General features: G+C 44.3%; 10 protein-coding genes across 10 annotated transcripts; 4 read left to right on the forward strand and 6 right to left on the reverse strand.

Moving 5' to 3' along the window:
- Nucleotides 1–53: 53 nt before the first annotated feature.
- On the forward strand, nt 54–3,219 carry L199_004671 (uncharacterized protein; the record flags this gene model as incomplete). The annotated part of the gene is made up of 11 exons (XM_064890396.1): nt 54–318; nt 451–632; nt 694–910; nt 980–1,098; nt 1,172–1,437; nt 1,550–1,660; nt 1,717–1,795; nt 1,849–1,881; nt 1,940–2,145; nt 2,199–2,970; nt 3,046–3,219. 11 exons carry the CDS (start codon nt 54–56, stop codon nt 3,217–3,219), a joined length of 2,424 nt encoding a protein of 807 aa, XP_064746468.1.
- A 162-nt stretch (nt 3,220–3,381) lies between these two features.
- L199_004672 (uncharacterized protein) lies at nt 3,382–4,593 on the reverse strand (the record flags this gene model as incomplete). The annotated part of the gene is made up of 7 exons (XM_064890397.1): nt 3,382–3,486; nt 3,622–3,739; nt 3,807–3,910; nt 3,980–4,062; nt 4,139–4,178; nt 4,243–4,273; nt 4,427–4,593. The coding sequence occupies 7 exons, from the start codon at nt 4,591–4,593 to the stop codon at nt 3,382–3,384; spliced, it is 648 nt and encodes a 215-aa protein (XP_064746469.1).
- A 1,764-nt stretch (nt 4,594–6,357) lies between these two features.
- L199_004673 (uncharacterized protein) lies at nt 6,358–7,765 on the reverse strand (the record flags this gene model as incomplete). Its single annotated transcript, XM_064890398.1, has 7 exons — nt 6,358–6,472; nt 6,539–6,639; nt 6,709–6,864; nt 6,933–7,019; nt 7,106–7,249; nt 7,365–7,511; nt 7,592–7,765. The coding sequence occupies 7 exons, from the start codon at nt 7,763–7,765 to the stop codon at nt 6,358–6,360; spliced, it is 924 nt and encodes a 307-aa protein (XP_064746470.1).
- An 847-nt stretch (nt 7,766–8,612) lies between these two features.
- On the reverse strand, nt 8,613–14,116 carry L199_004674 (uncharacterized protein; the record flags this gene model as incomplete). Its single annotated transcript, XM_064890399.1, has 15 exons — nt 8,613–8,772; nt 8,852–9,068; nt 9,151–9,304; nt 9,411–10,304; nt 10,365–10,433; nt 10,493–10,622; nt 10,692–10,753; nt 10,810–11,710; nt 11,767–12,119; nt 12,177–12,371; nt 12,445–12,675; nt 12,727–13,019; nt 13,089–13,655; nt 13,717–13,825; nt 13,883–14,116. The coding sequence occupies 15 exons, from the start codon at nt 14,114–14,116 to the stop codon at nt 8,613–8,615; spliced, it is 4,569 nt and encodes a 1,522-aa protein (XP_064746471.1).
- Nucleotides 14,117–14,530: 414 nt separating this feature from the next.
- L199_004675 (uncharacterized protein) lies at nt 14,531–15,379 on the forward strand (the record flags this gene model as incomplete). The annotated part of the gene is made up of 1 exon (XM_064890400.1): nt 14,531–15,379. The coding sequence occupies one exon, from the start codon at nt 14,531–14,533 to the stop codon at nt 15,377–15,379; it is 849 nt and encodes a 282-aa protein (XP_064746472.1).
- Nucleotides 15,380–15,625: 246 nt separating this feature from the next.
- On the reverse strand, nt 15,626–16,977 carry L199_004676 (uncharacterized protein; the record flags this gene model as incomplete). Its single annotated transcript, XM_064890401.1, has 4 exons — nt 15,626–16,048; nt 16,166–16,264; nt 16,395–16,549; nt 16,731–16,977. The coding sequence occupies 4 exons, from the start codon at nt 16,975–16,977 to the stop codon at nt 15,626–15,628; spliced, it is 924 nt and encodes a 307-aa protein (XP_064746473.1).
- A 428-nt stretch (nt 16,978–17,405) lies between these two features.
- L199_004677 (uncharacterized protein) lies at nt 17,406–18,123 on the forward strand (the record flags this gene model as incomplete). The annotated part of the gene is made up of 3 exons (XM_064890402.1): nt 17,406–17,449; nt 17,509–17,793; nt 17,865–18,123. 3 exons carry the CDS (start codon nt 17,406–17,408, stop codon nt 18,121–18,123), a joined length of 588 nt encoding a protein of 195 aa, XP_064746474.1.
- Nucleotides 18,124–18,412: 289 nt separating this feature from the next.
- Nucleotides 18,413–18,856, reverse strand: L199_004678 (uncharacterized protein; the record flags this gene model as incomplete). Its single annotated transcript, XM_064890403.1, has 1 exon — nt 18,413–18,856. The coding sequence occupies one exon, from the start codon at nt 18,854–18,856 to the stop codon at nt 18,413–18,415; it is 444 nt and encodes a 147-aa protein (XP_064746475.1).
- A 567-nt stretch (nt 18,857–19,423) lies between these two features.
- L199_004679 (uncharacterized protein) lies at nt 19,424–22,231 on the reverse strand (the record flags this gene model as incomplete). Its single annotated transcript, XM_064890404.1, has 1 exon — nt 19,424–22,231. One exon carries the CDS (start codon nt 22,229–22,231, stop codon nt 19,424–19,426), a length of 2,808 nt encoding a protein of 935 aa, XP_064746476.1.
- An 862-nt stretch (nt 22,232–23,093) lies between these two features.
- L199_004680 (uncharacterized protein) lies at nt 23,094–24,812 on the forward strand (the record flags this gene model as incomplete). Its single annotated transcript, XM_064890405.1, has 2 exons — nt 23,094–24,143; nt 24,234–24,812. The coding sequence occupies 2 exons, from the start codon at nt 23,094–23,096 to the stop codon at nt 24,810–24,812; spliced, it is 1,629 nt and encodes a 542-aa protein (XP_064746477.1).
- Nucleotides 24,813–25,604: the final 792 nt, after the last annotated feature.

The raw sequence follows: 25,604 nt of genomic DNA on the forward strand, positions 1-25,604 counted from the left end.
TCCCATCATCTAGCAGACCGATAGCCTATGCAACGAATGCAGGATCCAAGACGATGACACAAGGATTCGGTACCCCCTCCGTAGCGCTCGCTACCACCCCAACGGTGATCTCCACCTTCTTCTCTCACCTGTTCGCAAGGAACAAACGCAAATCGCAATCCAAGAAATCTCTGAAAGAAGGTGGACCAGGCGGTGGACCGGAGAATCAGCTTAGCTACGAAGAAGGTCTGAAGGTGATCAGGAGATTTTTGGAATTCGCGAGTCATCATGGGGTGGAGGAGGTACAGGGTTTCACGGCGATGTGGGTGCCTACACCTCGTGAGTGGTCAGATCTTTTATATGTACTAGGTAGACAGAGAGACGACTTGAGAGAAACACAGGTCAATCGAATATCAACCAAGAGACTACATATCATGTACTAGATGACGCTGATCATCCTGTCCTTCGTAGATTGGGTCAGAAGAGAAACGGTCACTATACCCGATATCAAACTCCGAGCTGCCGAAGATATCCTGGCCAAGCACTTATCGACATATGGACCGGAAGGTGAGCAGGGAGGGGGACTGAAGTTAATAGGAGGAGAAAAGTGGTGGAGAGTCAGAGGAAGGACACTGGAAGGAGAGTGGATCGAAGTGAGCTACATCATTGGGCTCCACCATGTGGACAAGGTTTAGCTGATCGCCTTCGAGTAAGATGCAAAAAGACTATTTGAAACGAAAAGCTACGACGACCTCGCCATCTAGCTCAACGCAGTCAACGGGTCAGCCTCAAACTACTCCCGCGCAGAATGGTGGATACGGAGACTACTGGAAATATCTGCCCAAGAGAGCAGGGACAGCGGGGAGTGACAGTGTGAAGGACAACACTGGTGCGGACGTACTGGACGACAGGGTCATACTATATATCCATGGTAAGTCATCAGCTACACCATGCTTACTGTGACACTGATAGATGATCACTACCCTCCACATGATGACAGGCGGAGCATTCTTTTTCTCGTCCCTTGAAACACATAGATATCAGGTTCAGAGACATGCTAGAAAAGCTGGGGCTAGAGCTTTCTCGCCAGCTTATAGACTGGCACCTCAGTATCCTTTCGTAAGTCAGATATCCATGACTCCGATAAGCCTGCTTGATCAGAAGAGCTTACCATTACATATGGATATTGTAGCCATGCGGTCTCTTGGACTCCCTTGCATCCTATCTCTACCTTATTGATCCACCTGCCGGCGCTCACGAGCCGATCTTACCCACTAACATCATACTCATGGGAGATAGTGCTGGTGGAGGGATGGTGATATCGCTTCTTGTGTTGATTCGAGAGATGGGTTTACCAATGCCAGCTGGGGCGAGCCTGATTTCACCCTGGGTGGACTTGACCCATAGTATGCCTAGTATAGGTGGATGGGATGGAGGAGATTTTATACCGTCTTCCGGGTGAGTTACTCTCTGTACGGACTCGTCTCTATCTCTACATCGGTTCTCTATATCAATCAGCTCAAGCAATCGACGATATAAGCAATGAAGTTGATCTGTCGAGACAATTTAGATTCCACTATAAACCAAGTTGCGCTTGGCCCCCTCTCACCGGTGATGGTATCACTATCACAATGCCGGATGGAAGGCAACAGCATTTCGATGAGCAGATACAGATGTACTGGTCAGTGTTGTAGTTGCTTTGTTGAGCATTTATATTGATGAAGATGATCGTTGCAGTCCCAACAAGCTACTTACGCATCCCCTTGTTTCCCCGGTGAATCTCGGCTCATTGGGAGGTCTATGTCCTTTGCTTATTGTAAGTCAAATGATATTGAGGTATGTTAGGTCTGTTGATGAGCTACTCACTAGGTCGGCGGCGGTGGCGAGCTTCTTCGAGACGAGGTGAGTTCAGGTCGTGGTGCAACAGAGGTGGAAAGTAGCTGATACACGTTGCCAAAAGATCATATATCTAGCTCATAAAGCAGCATCACCCACTACATACCCTCCAAGTTCCCTCACTCTATCTCAATATCCCGATCAAGCGAAGATGGTGAATAAATACAAACCTACCAAAGTACATCTGCAAATATACGAAGGGTGCTGTCATGTGGTGCCTACGTTAAGTTGGACGAGAAGTTCGAAGTATATGTATAGAGCATGTGCGAAGTGAGTCCACCAACTTTATCGTGTGGATCTTTTTAACTAATTGCTGAGAGAAGCTTCAACATATGGGCATTTACCGCTGCTCAAAAAGCTGTGGAACGTAGATTGCATCATGAAAAATCGCATCATTCTTTAAGGGACAAGCATGCCTCGCGACAGAATAGTACGAATAACACTTCTACCGCTGCTTCCTCCTTGTCCGGCAGTAGAGCTACCTCCACTATAGATCTCACTCAGCCTATCATTGGGAACACCGCGGCCTCAGCAGCCAACAGGGAAGAACTAGATCTGGGCGATCTGGAATCTGAAGCTTCTTCGGATTCCGACGAGTCAACTTCAACATATCAAGATGGCGATGAAGGTGTACCAGCGGAAGATCAAGGTCCGAGTAAAGGTGTAGTGACTGTTTCAGGGAGAGAACCATTATTCGGTCCAAATAATATAGTTTCAGAGAGGGTTTCTACCCACGGACGAATAAGGCCTTTCGAACCTATAGAGAGTGTACCTGCTCTCGATCCCAGATTGAGAGAACATATAGGTCAAATACATGGAGGTGGAGCTATACAGAAATGGTTGACTAAACGCGCACAGTGGGACGAGAAGTATAGTAAAGAATTGAAGAAATGGAGAGAAATCAAATCCAGGGATAGACAGCAAGCGGAGAAGTATGGATATCTCACGAGGGACTTACAAGGTGATTCCCCGCCTTTATGTAGTCTGGCCGGGATATATGATGAGGATCTGGCGAGGCAGGTGGGAAGGTCAGTGGATGAACCAACTGGAAAACAGAGTGGTGTAGTGGGTATGTGGATGAAGATGGGTGCGAAGGTGAGTTATAGTAACTTCAAACTGAGAATGAGTGAGTAAGAAGTCATATTGATCTTGATTATGTTGTCACTGTAGGCGGATAAGGAACATGCCGGAGGAGATGATCTGGGGGAGATCAAGCAGAATGTGGAGAGTGAGATCAAACAGGAACAGATCCGCAGAGCATCCGTATCTGCTGGTGCAACTCAGAGACAAGGTTTGGTGGATGAACCGGGGGTAATACCTGAGCATGAGGTTGTCAATCGATAGATATCTAGAGGCATACAGCTGTACAGTTGGGAGATCTCAGCGTCGAGGGACAATAAGGAGACTTGTAGCTATCTTAATACTTTGCGGTCATAATGTTATATGTATCGTTAGATCAAGAGCAAGATACGTCATTCCATCTGAATTATACGATACATGCCATGTTTAGAAACCGGGTCTGAACGTCTGACCTTCATTTATACCTTCCGTCTTGTGATCTGCCGGTCTGGCTGACGATTCGTAGACTATCACCCCAGGTCTATTTGGAAGCTATATGACACATGTAAATCACAAAGCATTAGCATGATCCAAATAACTTTGACTGTTCAAATACACCAAATTGATCATGGGATCTCTTTCCTCACTTGTACTGGTAAGGAAGGTAGACAATGGAGTCATACATACAGGTTGATGCGTCCCCCTCATACCTATATAATAAATCCTAGTAGTCTCCTCTTCGCCATCCGAGTTGTTTCCTGGGAAATAAATCGTCAGAGACGTAAGACCATTGAATTTTGCTGCTCTGTTAAGAAGGAGATAGAAAAACATCAGCTTGGTGCTATACGTATTTGATTATATACAAAGCTCACTTGACTTGATACTCCACTCCTTCTTTGACATCAACCACGTCAAAAGATTGAGTGGGTGACGATTGAGAGGCATCTGAGAAGTCTAGTGAGGGATTATCACGGAACTGTACATCGTCAGAAGGATCAGTTTTGCCGAATCTTCCAAGATGTAGAAAGGCAGCCAGGCATCTCACCAGCTTCATCTCGCTCGGTACTTTACCTGAAGGTCCAGCTCTCAAGGTTATCGATCGTAAAGAGACGGAGGCGGTGAATGGGACTACGTACAGTATGAACAACGGTTAATTCAATTGACATGGTTTCTGCATCCGCTGAACGAATTTAGGTGAACTCACTCTTGATGATCAACTCGTCATCGACTTCGCTCTCGCACCACTATGTGTTCCAGTGTATTATCGTAAGCTTCCTGGGGAACGACCATCTCAGACGTTAAGCTTACCAGAGTATCATCATCCTTCATATCCCAACTCCTACAAGTCCATTCAGTAGTTAGCTAAGCCCTTCAGTAGTTAGCTGAGCCTTCGCCCCACAATATATCCTACCTCATACAGTGTATCCATATGGTCCACGCAGCAGCAGAGGTATGAATATAGTAGCTGTAGTTGGTCACAAAGAGTACTCACTTGATCACCTTCTGTCCTTCTTCACCACCTCCCTCGGCGTTCAGAGCAGTCACATTGGGCAAATCTATCTGACCGTATAAGGAATCTAAGGGAGATACGTCAAGAGGAACATCGTGAGAATGACCATGGTCGTGATCGTGATCGTGAGCGTCATGAGAGCAGGACATGGTTACAGTGCGGTTGGATGGATCGGCATGATGCAAGAGAAGAAAGCAGAAGTGGAAAAGGAGGACTTAATTTTGAGAGTGGACTGTAAGAGTGGAGGAGGATCCTCAAAATCCAAATTGGGGGGTTCGAGTGGCAAAGAGTCTGATTTTATGATTTAACGGCCCTGGTGACTTTGAGGCCAATAGGGTTCATAAGCACAGTGTACAGCCATGAAAACTGGACTTGCCAAACAACCTTACATGTAAAGGCGCCTCCATATTAGATAAGGAACCGATATCCACCTTTGAATAGATCGAATGCAAAAGACGAAAATGACTTTTAAAACTTCTTCTCCCCCTCAAAACAAGTGATGATACAAAGTATGAGACATAGACAAAATCAGATGATCAATGTTGATCTCATCTCCATGAATACTATGCAGATCATGAGGCTTCTTGCCCTCATCATCGAGGACTGTAAAAGTATGAATTAGTCGAACATCGTTATTCAGATTTGCAGTCTCCGAGATGGTTTTTTTCATCTCAACCTTTTCTGTGATACACGTGGTACTATCCTTGAGGGATGAGATGAACAGCTTCATGATCTCTGAAGAAGGGGTTCGTTCATATTGATCAGCATCTGCCAGCCATGACGATCCTGACGTACCATGGTACATGTCTTTGAGATTCTTCGCCCTCAGACCAGCTTCCCAAGAGATCTCCCATCCATCGATATTAATCTCATTGTACCTTTCAAGCACTGGGCCTTAATTATCTGATCTGTATTGATCCTTGTAGAAGAAAACGCTATTCAAGCGTCTATCTCCTTTCATTTGTTCTGGTGTAATTTCCCCTTCTTCAGCATGTTTGAATTGATATTTAATTCTCACGATCTGATTACCATCTTCATCCGTTTTGCCAAAAGTGATCTCGGGACATCTTATATATCCTTGTAAGAGCTGATCCGTCTCCGGCTTTCGAGTGACGGACTGGACCGAAGTCATATGAATGTTCATCTGATGATTAATTAGATGACGTGGACCATCTTGGACTGGGTTGGTGACCGGAGTGTTATACAGGACTCGAAGATGGTTTTGAATATCATTCTGAGATCTGGGAACGAAGTCGACGATGTTGATTGGAACTGCAGACATCAGGTATGAAGTATGGGTCAAAAGGACTGGCAAGTCAAGTGTCTGTATGTGGAGCTGGGCTGCTTGATGAACGGTTCAACATGGAGCAAATTGTACAGTATTGAGATAGGCCATTATATATACCACTTATCGATTATGAAGATCTTTGGATCCCAAGGTTAATCGATTGATTGGGCATGTCGATGTCGGTACCGAACATCACCCTAGATCAGACGATTATGCTGATATTATTGACTGTACATCATGTCATGTCGAGATCTTCGTGTCCGAATAAAGCCTTTTCGCTTCCCTCGCTGTGCTGACTGCGATAATAGACGAACACTCACACTTCAAGGGGGCTAGCTGACGCCCTGCAGCTCTTTTTGTGCCCATGCACGAGGTGACTATACTCCGATCAACGGCCTTAGGAAACGCTAAACTCTGTAACATCAATTTGATGATAATTGAACCTTGTGCCTACCAGTCACCCTCGGTAGCGAATAAGGCAAGCCGGATGGTCTGATACTGATTATGCATTGATTTACTACGTATACTTCTGGCTAGAATTATGAACTACTGACAATGTCCTTGCGAACGCCAAATATTCCGATCAGAAGCAAATCATTTATCCGTTACTGTCCTGATCGCCGGTCTAAGCTTTGACGCATTGGTCACCAGCGTGCTTCCAGCCTCGCATGCAATCAAATTGACATTGTCCATCGATACAGGAGGAATGACCCATTGATACACCATACATTGATGAACAGCTATCAGGCGGATATTGGATATCAGCGATGGTAACAACACCTTCTGTGGGTGCTCGTAATACTCACTCTTTACCGATCGTACTGGTGGAGTTGAGATGACCGGGTGGACTATACGCCCCATGCAGACATCCACCACATGATTCCAGATCGCTCTCAGTTTCGATACACTAAACCAGAATATCATATTTTGTCCTCTTCGTTTACATAAAACACCGACTGAAAGTCAAATGACTTACCTCGTAGCTTGCTGGGTCATTCTCCAGTTGACAGGCCGTCATGCTCTTAGGGCACCAGAACGACTTGACATGCTCTTGTCCAGGTAGTCGACGTTTCGCTGCACTCGCTCTGCGAGATAACCCCGAAGCCGTAGCGTCTGCCGGATGGAAGTAAATCTATCCGGATAGAATGTACGTTGGCTTGGGTCAGTCAACTTCCATCGACTTGTGCCATGTTGACTTACACGGTTGACATTTCGTCCACAGGTAGTAGTTGGGTCTACTGGTGTGTAGCCGAATCCACATGAATACAAGTAAGTACTGGTTGTAGTCTGGGATGTGTTCATAAATGTCATGTCAGCCAGGATGCTACTAACTGGGGTAGAAACCGGTCATATTCGTAGATGAATTGACCTACAGGGTAGATAGCGATATTCCCATAAGCAGCACAAGTTGAGAATATCGAGGCAAAATCTGTCGTTGACGATTGGACGAGTGCTCGGCTGGTGTCCACAGCATAATTTTGAATACAATATGAAAAATCGAATGTCGTATGGGTGATCTATAATGACGAGTTTCATTTCATGTCAGATAGGTAGAAAGGTAGATAGGTAGTTGAATATGTGGGTGGATGCTTAAGACGACTAGACAGTAGTAGGTATTTCGCTTTTACATACCCATACTTCATAATTAGCGCCACAACCTCCCGAATTACCAGTGACGGTTGCACTAGCTGCAAAAGTGTTGATTGCACATCCACACCTTTGAGTGGTCGATTGCCATGCAGAGTACTTATATGCCGTATTAGTGCCGTAGCAATAGTTCTGATGAGAGACCACGCAGTCAGTATCAGTATCGCTTCTCGCCTACAGATAGACCAAAAGTAAAGAAATGATTGACTTACGGCACAGGAAGCCGCGTTGGCAGTTGAAATACTTGCAGGATTCGTACTTAGTACATAAGTCGTTGATACACAACTTGCGAACTCGTTGCTATATGTCGCTGCCGACACGAATGAGCTTCCTATGAAATAAACGAGACCGAAGGTTGAAGCTAGAAAGGATTTAATGCCTGGCATGTTGACGCTGTACGATAGGCGATGTAGATGACCGGTCGAAAGAGAGCTGAAGGTTGCAAGTGCCGGGGTCGAAGATAAAAAAAGCGGTCACAGACCAGCTGAGAACCTGAATAGAAGTGGGTACGGGTATTACAGCTCCCAGAAAAGTGAAGCTAAGCAAGAAGAAGGCAGATACCAAGGATTACTTTAGAGTCTCCTTGAAAGGCTCTCCATTTTATCGAAAAGTTCAAGCACATCGAGCTGAGCATGATGAATGATTATTGAATGCGAGTCGAAATGGCAAGCCTACCCACTCATCTAGAACCTAATAACTTCATTCTCACAGTCTTCCCATTTGAGTAGCCAGCTCCAACCTCACCTTGATGTCTTTCTGCCATCCGCCCTTGGTGCACAAGATTGGGAATGTATGAATTGTGTTATCGAACATTTCTAAAGCTAAAAACTCGACCCGGGATACTGTAGACCTGCAGATGTAACAAGCCGTGTGGATCATCCAATGACCTCATAGATGATCTAGACTGCAGATTTACTGAATTGATTACTTTTCGGGTGTGATTTGCCCTTGAGAGACAGATACTGTAACAATGTCTTGCGTTTATCTGAAAGTCCCAACACTCGATCCACATCGGGTTTCATGAGGGACCCTGGGGTACAAAATGATTGTCCTATCGAGTCGTACTGGGAGGTGCAATTTGTGCTAAAGCTATATTCTTCATGTCATAAATACGCTGTTATGCATTGCAAGTACCGAACATCCATACCAAGAGAGACTGAAACGATGTATTGAAAATTGTGTAAATGCAAAACGAAATGAAGACTATCGTAATCGAGCCATGGTGAACATTGTTTACTCGTCATCACTGTCCTCTTCTGCCTCGTCCTCATCCTCCTCGGGATCAGCTTTGGTATTCTCCAATACCCATGCTTTAGCTCTTTCTTTAGCTTTCTCCTGACCTTTCTCATCTCCTATCCTCTGCTCGATCGTCAAAAGCTTTTTGAACAGGAATCTGTCATCCAAAGACAAAATATCAGTTTGCTTGATCTTCATCACCAGTCCTGCAGTAGGGTACAAGAAGATGTACTCACTTGGCCTTCTTACTCGTTAGTTTCTGATTCAAAGCCCTATCGACCAAACCCCTCACTCCCTGTATATCATTAATTTTAGCCAATTGGTCGATATATACACCCCAGAGATCCAATCTCTTAGGGAATCTATCGACTAATCCCTCAAAGAGAGTTTTGGCTCGTTCAGAATCACCATATTTGAATTCGAGTAACGACATCTTTTCGATAGTTTCAACGTCTGATGATAAATAAACATTAAGCTTTCTCTCACTTTTCTTTCCGCCCAAGTCATCGATGAATCCACGGAGGCTGACACTCACGCTTAGACTTATCTAAAGATTTCATGGCTCTAGGTAATAACGCCCTAGCATCTTCGACATCTCCCTTCTTCAAGTAAAATTCGGCGAATCGAGTCCACGAGTCTGGATATGCGGAGAACTTTTTCACTATCTTCTTGAATACCTCTTCAACGAGCTGAAAATAAAATAATATAAAACCATATTAGCATTGAAAATGTTTTGTACTCTATGTAATCTGCATTATAGCAGAAAAACACTGTGCGAAGGGGAGCGATACTCACATCATCTTTTCCAGCTGCAATCAACGCCTCGGCATACCTAATATGTACGCTCCTCGAATCATTATACTGACTCGCTTCCTTAAACACAGCTTCTGCAGTTTGGGCAGTACCGAAGCTCAATTCGAGATTGATTAGGGCCATCCAGATATTCAACTTCTCATCTTCTTCTCTGTAGTTGATCTTTTCCAAAGCCAATCTACCGATCTTTCGCGCTTTTTCAATTTCGTGCAACTGGAGGTGGAATGACATGTATTGAATCCAAAGGTAAGAAGAGTTAGGGGAAGCCAAGAGGGCTCGTTCGAATTCTGATATTGATTCTGGTCGAGCATCAGGTGCTGTGGCGGTCAAATCTTCTACTCCCTTTGACTTGGATTTCCCCTTGGCTTTGGCGGAGGTAGTAGGTACATCGACGTCTTCATCTTCGTCTGAGTCGTCCGAATCAGATCCCGATTCTTCGGATTTGACTCCTTCACCTGTCCAGTCGAAACCTCCTGCAACAGCTAACCCGGATGTGGTGTTGGTTTTGGGAGCTTTCTTAGATGATGAATTGGCGGTTGGAACGGTCTCGGCTTCTTCGTCATCTTCGTCATCCTCTTGCTCGTCTTCTTCGTCTTCGTCCTCTTCCTCATCGCTACCTATCATTAAGACATCCTCCTCATCCTCCCCTTCAGCTTCTTCATCCTCGTCCTCGTCTTCTTGAGTATCCTCCTCCTCCTCCTCCTCATTCTCTTCATCTGGGGCCTCTCCAAACTCTTCGCCGAAATAGCTAGCCTTGATACCAAAGTTGATCTTATTCTTCTCGTTATCGATACTGAGAATCTTCGCTTTCACTTGATCGCCTTCTCTGAACGACTTGAGAGCTTGAGAAACATCTTGTTTCTTGTTATCGGAGATCTAACGAATATATAGCTCTTCAGCAAAATACAAATAGGTTTGTGAAGGAATTTTGCTTACCTCTGATTTATGACATAATCCCGACACGTCACTTCCCTCGATCCTCAAGAAAATACCATACGCCTCGACCTACTCGTCAAACACACATCAGCTGCACATACTCAAGATGGGGATATCGAATAGCTCACCTTCTTGACTTCGGCCACGACTTTTTGACCTTCTTCGAAATCGCTCAAACCAAGTTTGGCAACTTTCTTCGTTGATTTAGCAGGGTTCTTTCGGAATGTCATCTCTACAGAGTTCCTCTTCTCATCGACGCTACATCGCAAGACAGATCAAGTCAACTTAGATTATCTCTCATGTATACCGCAATTATAGCTGACATACCTTAAGATTTTACCAGTTACCAATTGACCAATCTCAAATTTAGATTCCCAGTCTTTAACAAACTATTTCCCGTCATCAGCTTACTTCGTTATCCTGATAAAGCGGAAGCTGAACATACCTCATCGAAAAGTTCTTTAATCATTACTCTAGCAGTAACTTCCCTGCCCAGGCTGACGAATACACCGTGACTTGCGATATTCTTTACCAACCCTCTAACACTCTGACCTTCTTTCAGACCCTTGACATCAGTCAATTCTTGATCGATCACCTTACCGCCGGGGGTGATTCTGGAAGGTCTCGAAGAGAGATCTACAGCTCTTTTCTGTTTGTTTACAGCTAAGACGTATACTTTGATCTCCTGATTGACATTGTAGGGAGCATGTCCATCCACCAATGTCGACAGATCATCAACAGCATCTAAAGGATGTATCCTACCCCTTATCTTATTGGGTAGTTGAACCATCGTTCCTCTTTCAGTATGTTCAGTCACATGTCCAGATAAGATCTGTCCAATCTTAATCTCATCGATGGCTTTGACATTCTTCGATATTCCAGATGGCCCTTCTTCCTCTTTCTTCGCTTTCTTCTCTTGCTTTTCCTTTTTCGTCTTAGTCTTTGTAGAAGGAGTGTCGGTCTTCTTCACATTTACAATGATCAATCCCGATACAGGATTCTTGGAAACTACCACGAGATCTTCAATCTTATCTTCAACCTTTAAAGTCGATCGCAATTCGTCGATACCCATATGTCGTTGATTCGATAGATTACTCAAAGATAACAACGACGTAAGACCCGAATCGTCAAGTTTGACAACTACCTGTTCTTCGTGTATGGCCGAGACGCTACCTGATACTGCATCACCAACTTGCAATTTCTCGGCTGCTGATGCAACAGCATTAGGAACTGCTTGTTTGGCTGATACCACGATTCGTTCGTTCTCAGGTTGGATATCGAGCACTCGGACCGTAACGGATTTGCCAACGTAGAAGAGATCATTGAGGTTTTTGACGAATGTTTGACTAAATCACAGCGATATCAGATCTTCGTCGATCCCAAAGTCAGTGAGAAAACGAACCTTGATTCGGATAATGGCATGAAGGCCTTAATTCCACCAAACAAATCCACAATACACCCTTTTTCCATGATCTTAACGATTACACCAGGAGTGACTTGTCCAACTTGGACATCCGCGAATCCTTGAGGGACACTGTCGCTCGAGTCCACCAAAGATTTCTTCAAAGTCAATACTACTCTATTACGTGCTGGTTCTATAGCGAATACACGAGCCTTCACTGATGATCCTACTTTGAATCGTTTTTCGGGATGTTTGAGTTTGATATCGGCGTAGTGATTAGGGAAAACAATACCATCTACTGAACCAGAAAGGGAGATGAAGAGCATTCGTTCGGCAAGACGATGGACGGTACCCTATTGAAGTGATCTTTAGCTGCTTGCGTGCCTAGTCATATGGGCAGCTAGACTTACCTTGAGAACCTGACCTATCTGTAGTTCCCCGACTTGCATGAATACTTGGTCAAGGACCTTTTGTTCGAAGGACAGGAGAACAACACCGTCAAGAGGAGAATGACCGATCACTCTGGCTCGGTGTAGAGTTCCAGCTTTGTATTGACCTGTACCGTTTGTCAAGACCGATATACGTTCTTCAGAAAGGTGACTGATCTGTTTTCGTATTAAACAACGATGTAAGTTATCACCTAAAATCGATAGTCTCTGATCAGGAGATACGACTTACATGACAGAATCCATCCAGTCCGTCATTTGTGCGACAGATCACTCCCCAATCTGGCATGACCCGTACAACCTTTACACTGGGATACAATTTACCGATTGGTATAGCGTGTTCTAATGGTATTTGTTCTCCTTCCTTGGTAGGACTGGTCAAGCCGACTACATGGGGGAGAGCTGAAAGAGCAAAGGTGGGTGGAGTGGTTGATAGATTATCGTATATTATTCTAGCTCGAACCTATTCCAGACCGTCAACTTGATTCGCATCGTATCTACCCATGGCACTTACCTTTTTACCGATCTTGTATTTGCTTTCTACATCATCTTCCCCTAGAGGTAAATGGGCCAAATCGATCGTACCGTCATAGAATCCACAGACTTTCACATTTAGACCTGAAGGTACGACAGCAGTGATCAAAGCTGTTATGAGATGTCCCGGAGTCAGAGATCCTACAGTCGAAACTTCGCTCGTAGTGCTTCGGGTGAGCTCGAGGGGATCAAGGGATAGTTGTACGACTCTTCCACCAGCAGTGAGGGACGATACGGTCACAGGGAGGAGTTGACCGGGAATTAGGGATTGAGCTATGGTGTTACAAGGTCCATCAATACCATACACCACTAATCAGTAATCCGCGAAAGAATTGCACTTACACGGTACATGTTTCTGTACTTCTTCTTTACTTATCCACCCCTCCACCCCTGATCCTTCATCAGGATTCAACCCAATTCCAACTGTGTAGCCCTTATCCTCTTCACTCTTGACCTCTCCTACTAATAAATACCCCTTCTCGATATCTTTCTTCGAAACCTCACTTCCTACTTTTTCAGGTATCAAGGTAACTTCTACCCTAGCTGCTAATCTCGTAGTTTCAGTAACAGGATATTGGGAGATAAACGATTGACTCGCTGTAGGATATACGTTCAGTACCTTAGCGGGGAAGTACTGTCCAGGGAAGAACAGTTGAGACAAGTCTGGTGCAGATGACTCCGAATCAGATTCTTCTTCTTCTTCATCATCTTCTTCTTTGTCTAAATCTAGAGCCATAGCTTCTTCCGCTGTAAGGAGGTTGGTGAGTGTAGCGGAGATTTCGGTTATTGGTACATGGGCGAGTAAGTTGTTGGGAAGTGATAAGATGAGGTGTAGTGGGAGGACGGTGTGAACTCTGGCAAGGACATGGGTACCGGGTACGAGTCTTTTGTAGTTCAATACCTCGACACCTATATACAAGCAAGTTAATCAGCTGATCGTGTTCTCGATCGTCCGAGGATCCCAGCTCACGGATAGTATCCTCATCATTCTTCTCTTTCTTCCTCACTTCATTCTTCTTCAACCTCTTGATCTGCCTATCACTCATCTGCTTCTTTCGTTGATTACCCTTGGAAGCAGCCTGCAATTTTGCAGTCGTCGATTAGTACAATTCATTTGCTTGTATCGTTGAGCTCACCTCGGCTCTAGCCTCTTCCTCAGCCTCCCTCATTCCCTCTGCTCTAGTCTGCTTGAGCTCCAAGGGGGTCAGGCTCGATCCTCCCCCTCGAGGGAAATCGGTCTCTTCATCTTTCAAAGCCGAGAGGAAAGCAGGTGCAGGTCTAGGTGCTGAGCTGCTCTCCCCCGTCTTGGCCTTTTTCGTATTGGATGATTCACCATCAGGCTGGTTCCTCTTCTTGTTCTGGATGGCCATGGTGAGACAGCTCAGTATGGTTCAACCTATGGCTTTTAGGTATGTTATACAGTATGAAATGGATGATAGGAGCTGGGTGGACTTCTATTTTCGAAAATTCACCTTGAAATCTCAAAATTGATAATACTGTATCAATTCAGGCACCAACCCTGCTTAAATGGGGAGACCATATAACGTCATAAGGAGGAGGTCAATGGATTGTCATGTCGAGTGAGGACTCTAGTTGGTGCATTGCAGTAACTACGAGTATAGTCATATCGATCCAGTACCTAAGAAGTGTTCAGGTTACTGGGTTTAGGTGAGAAGGGCAAGGAAGAGGATGTAACAAGGTCTCAACAGTATATTCCATATCCATATCCATATCGCTCTGACCTAATTCGACACATGCTTCCACGAGCAATCCGAATTCGAAAAATGACCTCTACCTCTTTCAATCTCCAAGAGACAGTTCACCGTATCTCTTCGACTCCTGGATCGTTCGCCATCGTCTCTTCCACGCCTAATTGGCCTATACCCCCTAAGGCATCTTCATCAAAGTTACATCTATCCGTCCTAGACTCGTCGTTCAATCCTCCTACAATTGCTCATCAACAAATCGCATTTTCCGCTTTCCCTCCGCCATCTTCCTCTTGCACACCTTCCAATGACCCTCCAAGCTATACATCCAGACTTCTTTTGTTCTCCGCTCGGAACGTTGAGAAAACACTACAGTCGGGCGATGCAATCCCTCAACAGAGAGTGGAAATGATGTCTATCCTGTCTTCTCTACGATCCAACACTCATCCAAAAGAGAGTATAGCAGTGGGACTGATAAATGAACCTACCTTCGTAGGTAAGGCATCAATCATACGAAATTACCTATCGACCTTACCTTACTTGGATGTCGAGGTGGATTTGAGCTTCTTGGTGGGAACAGATACATTAATTAGATTTTTCGATCCTCGATTTTACCCTCCTAACGAGATGAACCGGAAGATCCAGGAGTATTTCCGAGATAGTAATGCGTATTTGATATCTGCCCGAAGAGGGATAAACGAAGAAGATAGAGCTATGGAAAATGAGATATTAAATAGGGATGGAGTGAGAGAATGGGTGGATAAGGGGAAATTGAGATTGTTAGGTACAGGTCAAGAAGGCTGGGAAGAAGTTAGTAGTACCATAGTAAGAAAGGCGGTTGGTGGTGGTGATTGGGAGAAGGTGGAGAAATTGGTTGGGAAGGAAGTCATGGATTATATAAGGAGGGAGGGGTTGTATAGTACGTGAGTGGCATCTTACACGAGACAAGGAGGGCTATGTTGTATATGAATTAGATTACATAGATGTATAGAGAAAAAAAGAAAATATTGCTTTATGCGAATGCCTGCAAACTATACAAAGCTTCCTTAGGGAAGGAGACGAAGAACAGGCAAGCAGACAGCTATTAATTCTCTTCACTTCCTTACCATCGCTCTCTTGTGTTCACTATCACCCATGCATGCAATATCTATGTATGTAACCTATCACCCATCCCTACGCAGCAACTTCCGCATTCCTCTTCTGTACTTTCCTCCAATCTAAATTCTTCCACCAATCATTGACGTAATCCTTCTTGGACCATACACCGTACTTGTTCGAAAGGTAGGCATGCTCGTACAAATTCAACACGGCTAATGGGGTAGGGTACTGGATCCTGTTGGAGCTAGAAGTGAAAGATCGGGTGGATCGCTTGTTCAATGGCACTTGAGTTTCTTCCGATTCGGCAGATGGTGCAGGAGGAGCAGTTTCGGAAGAAGAGGACGTTGAGGGTTCGGTAGATCCTGATGTGGGTGGTTCAGCAAATAGAGGTAAACTTGATTCCCGACCTCGCTGAGATCGTTGAGTGACTAGTAGTGTACCGGATGCGAATGTGGGGATTACATCGAGGTTATTGGAGGCATCGCCAGATCGCACGATCTGGAGTAGATCTTCATGTGAGCACGAGTGTTACGTACATGATGTTTGGCGGAGAATGGAAGATTGATCACCACGACGAAGATAGAAGGGTAAATGAAGATGAGCGAGTTGACTCACCCATAACCATCCACCACCTACGATACCTTCCGCGTAACCTTCCAATTTCTCTTTCAGATCTTTAAACTCCGATGGTACTTGCTGGTTTCCTTCGGCGGACTACATAAATGTAAGTACTATGAGCAAAATCCATATGGACAAATCGAACTGAAGAACCCATCTTCTGCGGGGAATGTGGTTGAAGATACCGCGCGGCGATGTATGTAAACGGAGATGAAGATAGACTGACCAATCCTTCCAAGAAGAAGCTGTTATTCAGCAACAAAGCAGCATAGTTATAAGCCAAAGTCAAGTTCTTATCCCTAGCTGTTGACGATATGAGGTCCGTCATGTCTAAGCCGTATTTATCCCATTTCTGCTTGGTCTCAATAAGTGCTGGGTTATCTAATCATAAAACAAACGTAAGTTCAGCAAATCTACAGTAATCATTTATCGAGAAATAGATATCCAATGTGCATTATGAGAGGATCCATGTGGGAGGGGAACGTAGACAGTGGTACGAGTATGGTAGTAGTCACAGAAGTAGTAAGGGGAGAATCTGAAGCAAAGGACATTGATTACTCACTGTTGACTTCCCCTTGTAGTCTATTCCACAAACCCACTTGCCATTCCTGCAACCTATCGAAATTCTCCTTTGGCAAAAAATCGTTGATACCCTCTAAAATCCTATAATCGATGGAAGAAGTATTTATACCTGATCTAGAAGCTGCGTTGAGCAGTGTTCGAGCTTGGAAATTCAGGGCTGTACGGGGAAGGGACAAGGGTGTTTGGGCGAGAGCCGATCGGAGGAAAGAAGTGGAGGGACGAGACATGGCGATGTGTGTCAGGACTGTTTGGATATGAGAAAGAGGTCGGTAGGAGTTGAGTCTATGTTGGTCTTTTGCAGATGTTTCGGTTTCGGTTTGACTTTTCTCTCATCTCATCTCGAAAAAGTCAAAAGGACAGTCGGAAAGAGTGATGAGCTACCGTGGGAGAATGAAATGTGCCAGTATCACGTGATTTGCTTGTTAGAGATTTCCGAAGTATGTCATCATGATCGATAACTTATGTCCAGAGCAGTGATATCGTAACTGCTTCAAATAAACATTACCAGTGGTAGATCTGATCTGGGTATATATATATATATAGAACGATCAGACAATCATTACTCTCGATTCATTATTCACTTCTCTTCTATTCGATATCATTATTATAACATACACTTCGTCCCCTCTGTCCATAACACTCTGCGCCATACAACATGTCTCTGCGCAACGTCCTCGATCCAAAGAACACAAAAGTCTCGTAAGCTGATTATCCATCCCTGACTTCCTCTAAAAAAGACTGACTTGGTCCGTTTGTAGTGTCTCATCTACCGCACCAGGATCATCAAAGAAACATCTTCTAAACCCCTCGGCCTCAGACGAAGGTCAACCATGGTCATCTAACATCCCTTCCTCTGTTCATCTCACATTTGATACCCCCATTCGAGCAAGTCACTTCGCCTTGACTTTTCAGGGTGGTTTCGTCTCCACCTCTGTATCCGTGTGGGTGGCCCGATCGGAGGACGCTGAGGGTGGAGTGGGACTGGGGTTGATGATGGGAGGGAAGGTTTATCCGGAAGATAGGAATAAGAGACAGGTGTTTGAGTGAGTTGGGTATATAAGGGGTTGTCGCGTATATCGATCTATACTGATGTGATCGATCTTTCTATGTGTAGAATCCCTTTCCCTCCCACGGGTTTATCACCAACTTCCGAAGAACCCCCCTCATCCGGTCCAACAATAACAACAGAAATTACAGCTGCCGAAGCTAACTCAAGTGCCGTTAAGGCCCATCCAGATGGTCAAGGTATAATCAAAAACAAACACACATCAGACGATCTACCTTATCTAACCGAACTGAAATTGGAGTTCGAGAAGAGTTCAGATCAGTACGGTAGAGTTACACTATATTCTATTGAAGTTTTGAATGAATAACCAGCAATACAAGGTGTACTTATGTATCAGAGGATTGAACAAGCAAACACGATTAATCGAAGCGAATTTGTTATAATCAGGATAATTGTGATTGATTGAGCATTGGAAGTCTTGGGACTGGAAATACTGGAAATGCATATAATTAACGATTTTACATTCTCTACTCAAACATTCATGACAGCTCACTGAGCTAGCTCGATGCGAATGCGCATTTGTGGATCTGCGTAGCTAACTAAAGGCCGTGTACTACTGGAAAGAAACGCGAACGATATCGTTAAGCTCCACCTTATCAGAATGTCGGTCCCACCGTAGTCGGAACATCATTAATTCTCAAATTGTGATCTCCACCAACAGAACCAGAGAGCAAAGCATCAATACACTTTATAACAGCTTGGAAATCCTCCTTGGACGGAACGATACTTGCAGTTCTAGATGAAGGCTGGACTTTCGATTCGGCTGTGGCCGTAGTGATGCTCCCTCTCAAATCGTACAGGTCTTGGTCCGGTAAAGTAAAGATCGAAGAATGTTGTCTAGCGATATTACCCAATAATTTGGCCTCACTAGATCCTTTTTGAAAGGATGTACTAGCTCGACTAACGGCGCCAATGGTGGCTTCGTCAAAGTCAAAAGTTCGTTCGTCGATGTATGCCTTTGAAGTGTCGAATTTCTTATTTCTCAGGAGGGAGAGTAGACTCGCACTGGATGGGGATAAGGAGGTAGTCGAAGAGGCCATTTTTTGGATTGACAGTGAGGATCAGTGAATCGTCAATGACTTCCGGGGAATTGGATAAGGATAGGAGGGAATGAAGTCTTGTTCACTCTTATATATATATATGAAAAGATAGACGATTGTATAGATACAGTATCAAGTTCCGAAAACTTCGGCCGTCGTTATGAACAGTGTGATAACCCGACAAGTTCGTATAAAGGTTTTAAGCTCAGACTGCAACCGGATGGCGGAATATCCCTGAGTAAGAGCATAATGGAAATAAGAAGTTGCATTGCGTTAACTTTCCAAGTCAGTCATAGTTTCGGCTTGGGGCTTCGTTCCAAAGGAGCTTCGCCAGAATGGATCTCAGCGGGTGAATCGTCCTTTGTCAGAATGGGAGATTCTTATAACACTGTAAATCTGCGGAAAAGCCACCACTCCGGATAACATCATGGAGCCATACTGTCTTTGACTTTATGACGCTCTTGGGAGAGAACGACCACCAACATGACTGAGGTATGACTTGGTCGAATATATCAAGATACATGTATGTGCTTACAACAGTATATATAATCCTTTTACCTGAAGTATCTAGACATCTTTTCCTCTCATAATTGTCTCGCCATTCACGAAAACATCTAAATCCTGACCATTCAACAATTTCCCCAACAACAACTCCTCATCCGTCTTTTGCTTCTTACCCATTTTATTCGCACTGTTAACCCATCTAAAACTAGCTCCCGCCCTCTCATCCGACAATTTCTCCCTCAATAATTGAGGTACTTCCAATCCCGAATCTTGTATATCTAGCATAACATCCTTAATCTCAGCTTTAAATTCATGATGTGGTGATTTATCTTCTGATAATTTCCATCTCCATCTACAAGCTCTTATCAAACTTTCATAATATCCTTTTGTAAATTCTTCAGGACAAAAATTCTTTTTCGCCAGATGATGAGTCACCATCGTCATATATCCAGCTGCAACTCCTCTAGGTAAATTCGAATATTCTTTAGGTAGATTCCATCCTAAAGGTAGCTCTTTGAGTTGTTCATTGGATTTGCGATTCCGTTTGTTTAACCTATTGGTAAATCGAGTTTCATTACCCCAAACATCTAACATTATCTTATATCCATCTAAAGGGAACTTGATTGACGTTGGTATCCTGATACCAGAGATGGTCGGAATGGAGTTTTCTTCCAAATATTCTTGAACTCTTCCTCTTTCAGTATACAAAGCCAAGTTGAACACTCTTTGAGCCAATCCTGTTGAACCTGATTTTTCTAATCCCCTCATAAGTGATAAATAGATATTATAAGATAACGGTTGAGATCTTGGTCTACCACTTTCACCAGGTTTCAAACCCTTCGATTCAATCCTATCTCCCAGTTCGTCAAGGGGCATTTTCTTCGAGAATTCCAGATATGGTTCCAGGATATACACTAGATCTTCCAGCCTATTGAATTGACTAGTCACTGTCAAATGCTTGATCAGGAGTAATAACGAATGTTCATTAGGCAAAGGTGATCCACCAAGTTCGAAAGAGGTCTTAGTCCTTGATGACCATTCATTCAGAAATTCTTCTTCGGCATCCTTCGCCTCTTGTGAAGTATCTCGCTCTACCCGTTGAGAAGAAGAGAAAAATCTTGTATCTTCTCTCTGTGGTGGTGCATGAGATGGTCGGTCATATTGTTGTTTACCAAAGATATTCATATCTGCCTTAGCAGCAATTGCGTTGAGTTGTAATGCCGAGGAACCTTTTAAGATCGTATTGAATGCTTGGGGGTTTGCGCCGCCCATACCGAACATTTCTTTCATGTAGCTCAATAATTTCTTCAATGCAAAAGGTTTGCGCAAACCTTCAAAGGCATATTGAAGTAGTATAGCACATGAGTTCCAGGACAGAGGAGGTAACATGTACCGATTCATCGCTTCGCCTTCTGCAGTTACCGAGTGTAGAATGGTGGACTCATCTTCCGGATGAACATCTTGATTCTGGGCGATAAGTTGCATGGAATGTGATGATATAGGCGGAGAGAAGAGCAATGACATGAGCGTAACGTGGATTTGGGTGAAAGATGTATAAGCCCATTGGTTTTCCTTTGGAATTTCAGTGATATTTTCAGGATAGACGTCGGGTTTAGAAGGAGCAGATTTGAAGACCTGTAACAACTTTCCTAGCGATACGATCGGCAGAGTACGTGATAGTACAGTATTAGCCAGTATAGCCAAAGCCCTCATCGAACTGGCAAATTCCTGAGGCGAACATGTATGTGGATTCAGCTTGAGGGAAACGATGATGGTCGTCAATAGCACTGATTTCGGTTGAGGGACCAGAGATGGCGGAGAAGTGGCAATAGGCAGAGGGAAGTTCTTCATTTTCTCGCCTAGAGATAGATGCTTGGGATGCCATAGGTCTAATCGATCATGGGGTGATAATACCTCACCGGGTAATCTCCAAGTCCTAACGCCAGTCCACCAATGTCCCAATAATTTAGATAAACTCTGACGTTGTGAAGGGTATTCAATGATACGTGGTGGTCCACCACCAGGATGAAAATCATCTGGATCGGCTCCATGAGCTACTCTCCCTTCAGTGACCCATTCCTCTACTAAACCGACATACACCTTGGCAGCTAGGTCATAGAGGTGCTCATCTACACATTGCTTGATGACTAGTTGATACAGTTCGATAGGTCTTTGATACCGCACCTCCTGAAGGGAATCCATTATGTTCAACAGAGCGGATAATTGTCGACTTGGTGGAGGAGCAACCTGATCTTCGATAGAAGGTATTATATCGGGTAAAGTTGATATTCGCTTAAAAGATCCCGCATTTGACATATTGAAAATCGATCTTTCTTTAAAAAGCATAGACAAAGTCTTGATTGAGAGCATTCGTCTTCTCTGTTCCCGAGGTACAGAAGCAAGCACATCGCATATGATCGCAGCAGCCAAATTGCCCTTCTTCTTTCTAATCAGGTGATGAAGGATGGTATGCAGTTCTAGTCGAGATAGCGTGGCAAGATCTTCAGGATATCGTCGATATATGAGTCCGTCTTGAGGATCTGCCTGATTGCTAAGCGCATTAAAGAACGTTTGGGGTTGTGCATACGCTCCTGGACTTAGCTTACTGAGGGAATCGCGAAGGACGCGAGAGAGCTGTTGAGATGAGTGAGGATGAGTGGGATGGTTTGATCGGGGAATCACGTAGGATCGAGGTTGATAAGGTATCCGTGAAGGTCCAGCGCCATATTCTATTCCATATGGTTCATGCTGATAATCTTCCTCCGTATCTCTCACCCGAGCGAGGGCGGCGGAAGACGACAATCGAATGAACAGTAGAGATGGTTGTCCGAGGACAGGTGGGTGAAGCTTGGCTCGTATACGCCGAAGCATGCTATCGCAATGCGTCAGCTAGCTACCAAGGGATTGAAGGCTTTCCATTTCTCACCTGAACACTTGAAATACCTTGTCAGACCATCTAAGCGTTGGCCGATATCAGCAGAATTGATGCTATGAGCATGTCAAAAGTCCAAAAAATCAGAGAGATGGAGCAGCACCGGATACAATTTTACGATCCAATCCGAGTATGCACATAAACAGACCATTCCACTTTTCAGATTATCAGGCACAGTGCCTTCCAGACCGCGGGGGGGGGGTATATCAGGCTGACCTGACCTTGCTTTGTTTTGCCACCACTTAGCTGCTCGTTGATGACTTGGTGACACGACATGATAAAGTTACAGCATCCTTCACTCCTAGCACTCTTGTCTGTCGGTCAATCACAATCAGTCACATATCCATCCATACTCGATCAATCACCCAGCATATCCATACACAGATAGACTGTAGCTTGTCATACATTCGATCACTACAATAAGCACTCCAATCGCATTCCCCACGCCAACACCCTTGGATCAATCACACAATCACGAATCACCCTATTGTCTCCAAAGGAACGATTCTACACGTTGTATTGTCTCTGGTCTAGACACAAACATAGACCAACCCTGTTCCGTTCCACCTCTGACTCCAATTCCTTGTTTCCTGTTCGACAGAAGGATCAAATAGATTGGCAAAATACATACATATTTACATATGTGCGGGGGAATTGGAACCTGAGAGTAAGTCGAGTTCACCAATATCCTTTCTTCTTCTCATTTGTGTGATCCCTTCATCTCATCCCAATATACATCATTCATCATCCACCGTAATTCGTCTTGATGTATCCTGACATCAAAATCAATCACTGAACAGAATGTCAACAAGATCAACTACACGACATCGCACATCATCTCATCCTGCTCACACACATACACCAACGCCCCCTCTACAGCGCACATCCTCTCGACCTGGATCATCCCGACCCGGTACACCCTCGCTCATCTCTCGTGGAGATATACCCTTCTCACGCAAGACATCATCATCGACCCCACAAAAGTCTCCTGTGCCTCCTCAACCTCATCAACTTCCTACTCCGATGTCTGAACAACCTACTACGCCAACACCTAAGAAGACCCGTCGTCCAAAGAGGGGCAACAAGCCTTCTCAACAGAGGAACGTGATAGTGGGTAGTGAACCTGAATTGGGTATCGATCAAGAACCTTCGTCTGAAGATGAAGAGATGCTTTTTGATCTTCTTGGCGTTACCTCTCCTCCAAAATCCTCGCCTAAACGGGGCGTACTGAACCTGTCGAAAGATGATATGGATGTCGCCCTTGGCAAAAGGTCTAAATCCCCTCGCAACAAAGTCAGAACAAATCCTATCTCAAATGATCACGATGGAGGTGAACTAGGTAAACATCCAAGGAATGAAAATTCTCCCGCACCCAATAGTAGGAAGAATGTGAATGGGAAAAATCAAAGAGTAAGGAGGTCCGAGAATAGTGATGAGAGAGGTATCAATTCAGAAGGAGATGTACCGAGCAAAGGAAACAGGGGAAGAAGGAAAGGCGCCAAAGTCCCTTTCCCTTCGACTCAATTGCATGGTGAAGTTAGTTCTGCCCATTTAGAATTGGGCAAAGGTGATAGTCTACCTTCCAAACCGAAATCATCCGGATTGCTAAGTAATACCAAACCCAAACATCTACCCAAACATCAATCGACATCTCAAGTACCTGTCTCGGAAGAGACTGCCTACTCGGCTTTCGATACTTCCTCGATGAGCAAATCACTTCCTGCTCGTGGGGGTCTCGCTCAACCTCAGCCTCAACCCGCCAAGAAGAAGAACGGGAAGAAGAATAATAGCAGTGAGGACGAGAGTGCTGTTTGGGAGATGCCTCCTGTCGCAGGTGGTCAGGAATTGACTGTGAGTCATACACTACAACCACACACCTCATTGTTGCTGGTGATCAGCTAACTGACATGGTCTTGCTTGTGACCTAATTCTGATTGATAGTGGCAACAAAAACTCCAATCATCTACTACTTCCGACCCTTCATCTCATTCGACCGCTTCATCACCTCGAAAGAGCAATAAATCTACTCCTTCCGATAAGAAGAAATCCAATCGATGTGCACCATTCCAACAGACAGCACAACCAGCCGTATCTTCTCCTCTGAATCCTCGCCCATCACATAACAGACGTGCGTCTGTCGATGGTGTACCATCGGCCTCGGCTACAGCTTCTTCTGGAGGTGGGGGAAGGACCATTTCGGCATTCGATTCGCATATCCCTTTCCATACGGGATACAATGTCCATAGAGCACCTCAAACGCCCGCTAAAGGAGTCGCATCGGCCCATGGTAATGTATCAGATAACATTTTACCTATAGTTGGATCAGGTGAATTCCCTAGATTGAGAGATCACAGTTCTAGTGATTTACTTCAACAAAGAAAAGGTAGTTCTACTGGTACCAATTCGAACCCGAACTCGAACTCGACTACAGCCGCTTTCAGTGCTAAATATGCTGGACCAACGTTCCATAATTCACCTAATGCTGCTAGTCTATCGAAACCGGATTTGGAAGATTTCTAGATTCCACATCAACGTTTTCATCTCGTGTGAACTTTCACACAAGTCCATCAGTGCCTTTACCATCTGTGACGACTTAACTACAAGACGATTCCCATTCCTCACAGGCAATGACTTCACACAAACTTTTTCATCCCTTTTTTGATTTGAATCAAGATCTTGTTGTTTCCTTTCCATCTATCTGAGCCTTTCGGCCGCTTCTTTTCAAATCAAGATCGATTAACCTGAATACAATACGAATACAGGAAGATCCCTCATAATTCAATTTTCAGCATTCGATATAGACGATGATAAAGAATACGATCATTTGTACAGTTAACGAACAATTGCGTTTCGGTATTATGTTTTCGGCTCGGAATACTTTACATCCATCCAGATCAATTTTGTTTGTACACGTCATACATCATCGTATATTCATCATCCATAACGATCACGATTCTCTCTTTGTGACTCACTTCGTCTCATTCCACGCAATGTACTACCACTCATCAACGACTATGCTATTATTCAATCAAGTCGTTCTTTTCAGACGTTCTTTCTCTGCTATCAAGTGATGTTGGGCAGACACATATACTCGAGTCAAATCTACTTTTTATTTTGATTGATCGAGTGTTACATCTTATATTCGATTATCCCTATCATTCTTGATCTTTGTCGACATCCAAAGATCACATACGATGGCTAGAACGGGGTTTTTGGTCCGAGCTCTAGGGAGGGGATGTGTAGGCTAGAGGGAATTAGGAAGAGAGAAGAAGAGGAATCATGCGAGGGATGGGAAGGAAATAAGGGAGATGT

The sequence above is a fragment of the Kwoniella botswanensis genome, chromosome 1, assembly GCF_036426115.1.
Source record: "Kwoniella botswanensis chromosome 1, complete sequence".
Lineage (NCBI taxonomy): Eukaryota > Fungi > Basidiomycota > Tremellomycetes > Tremellales > Cryptococcaceae > Kwoniella > Kwoniella botswanensis.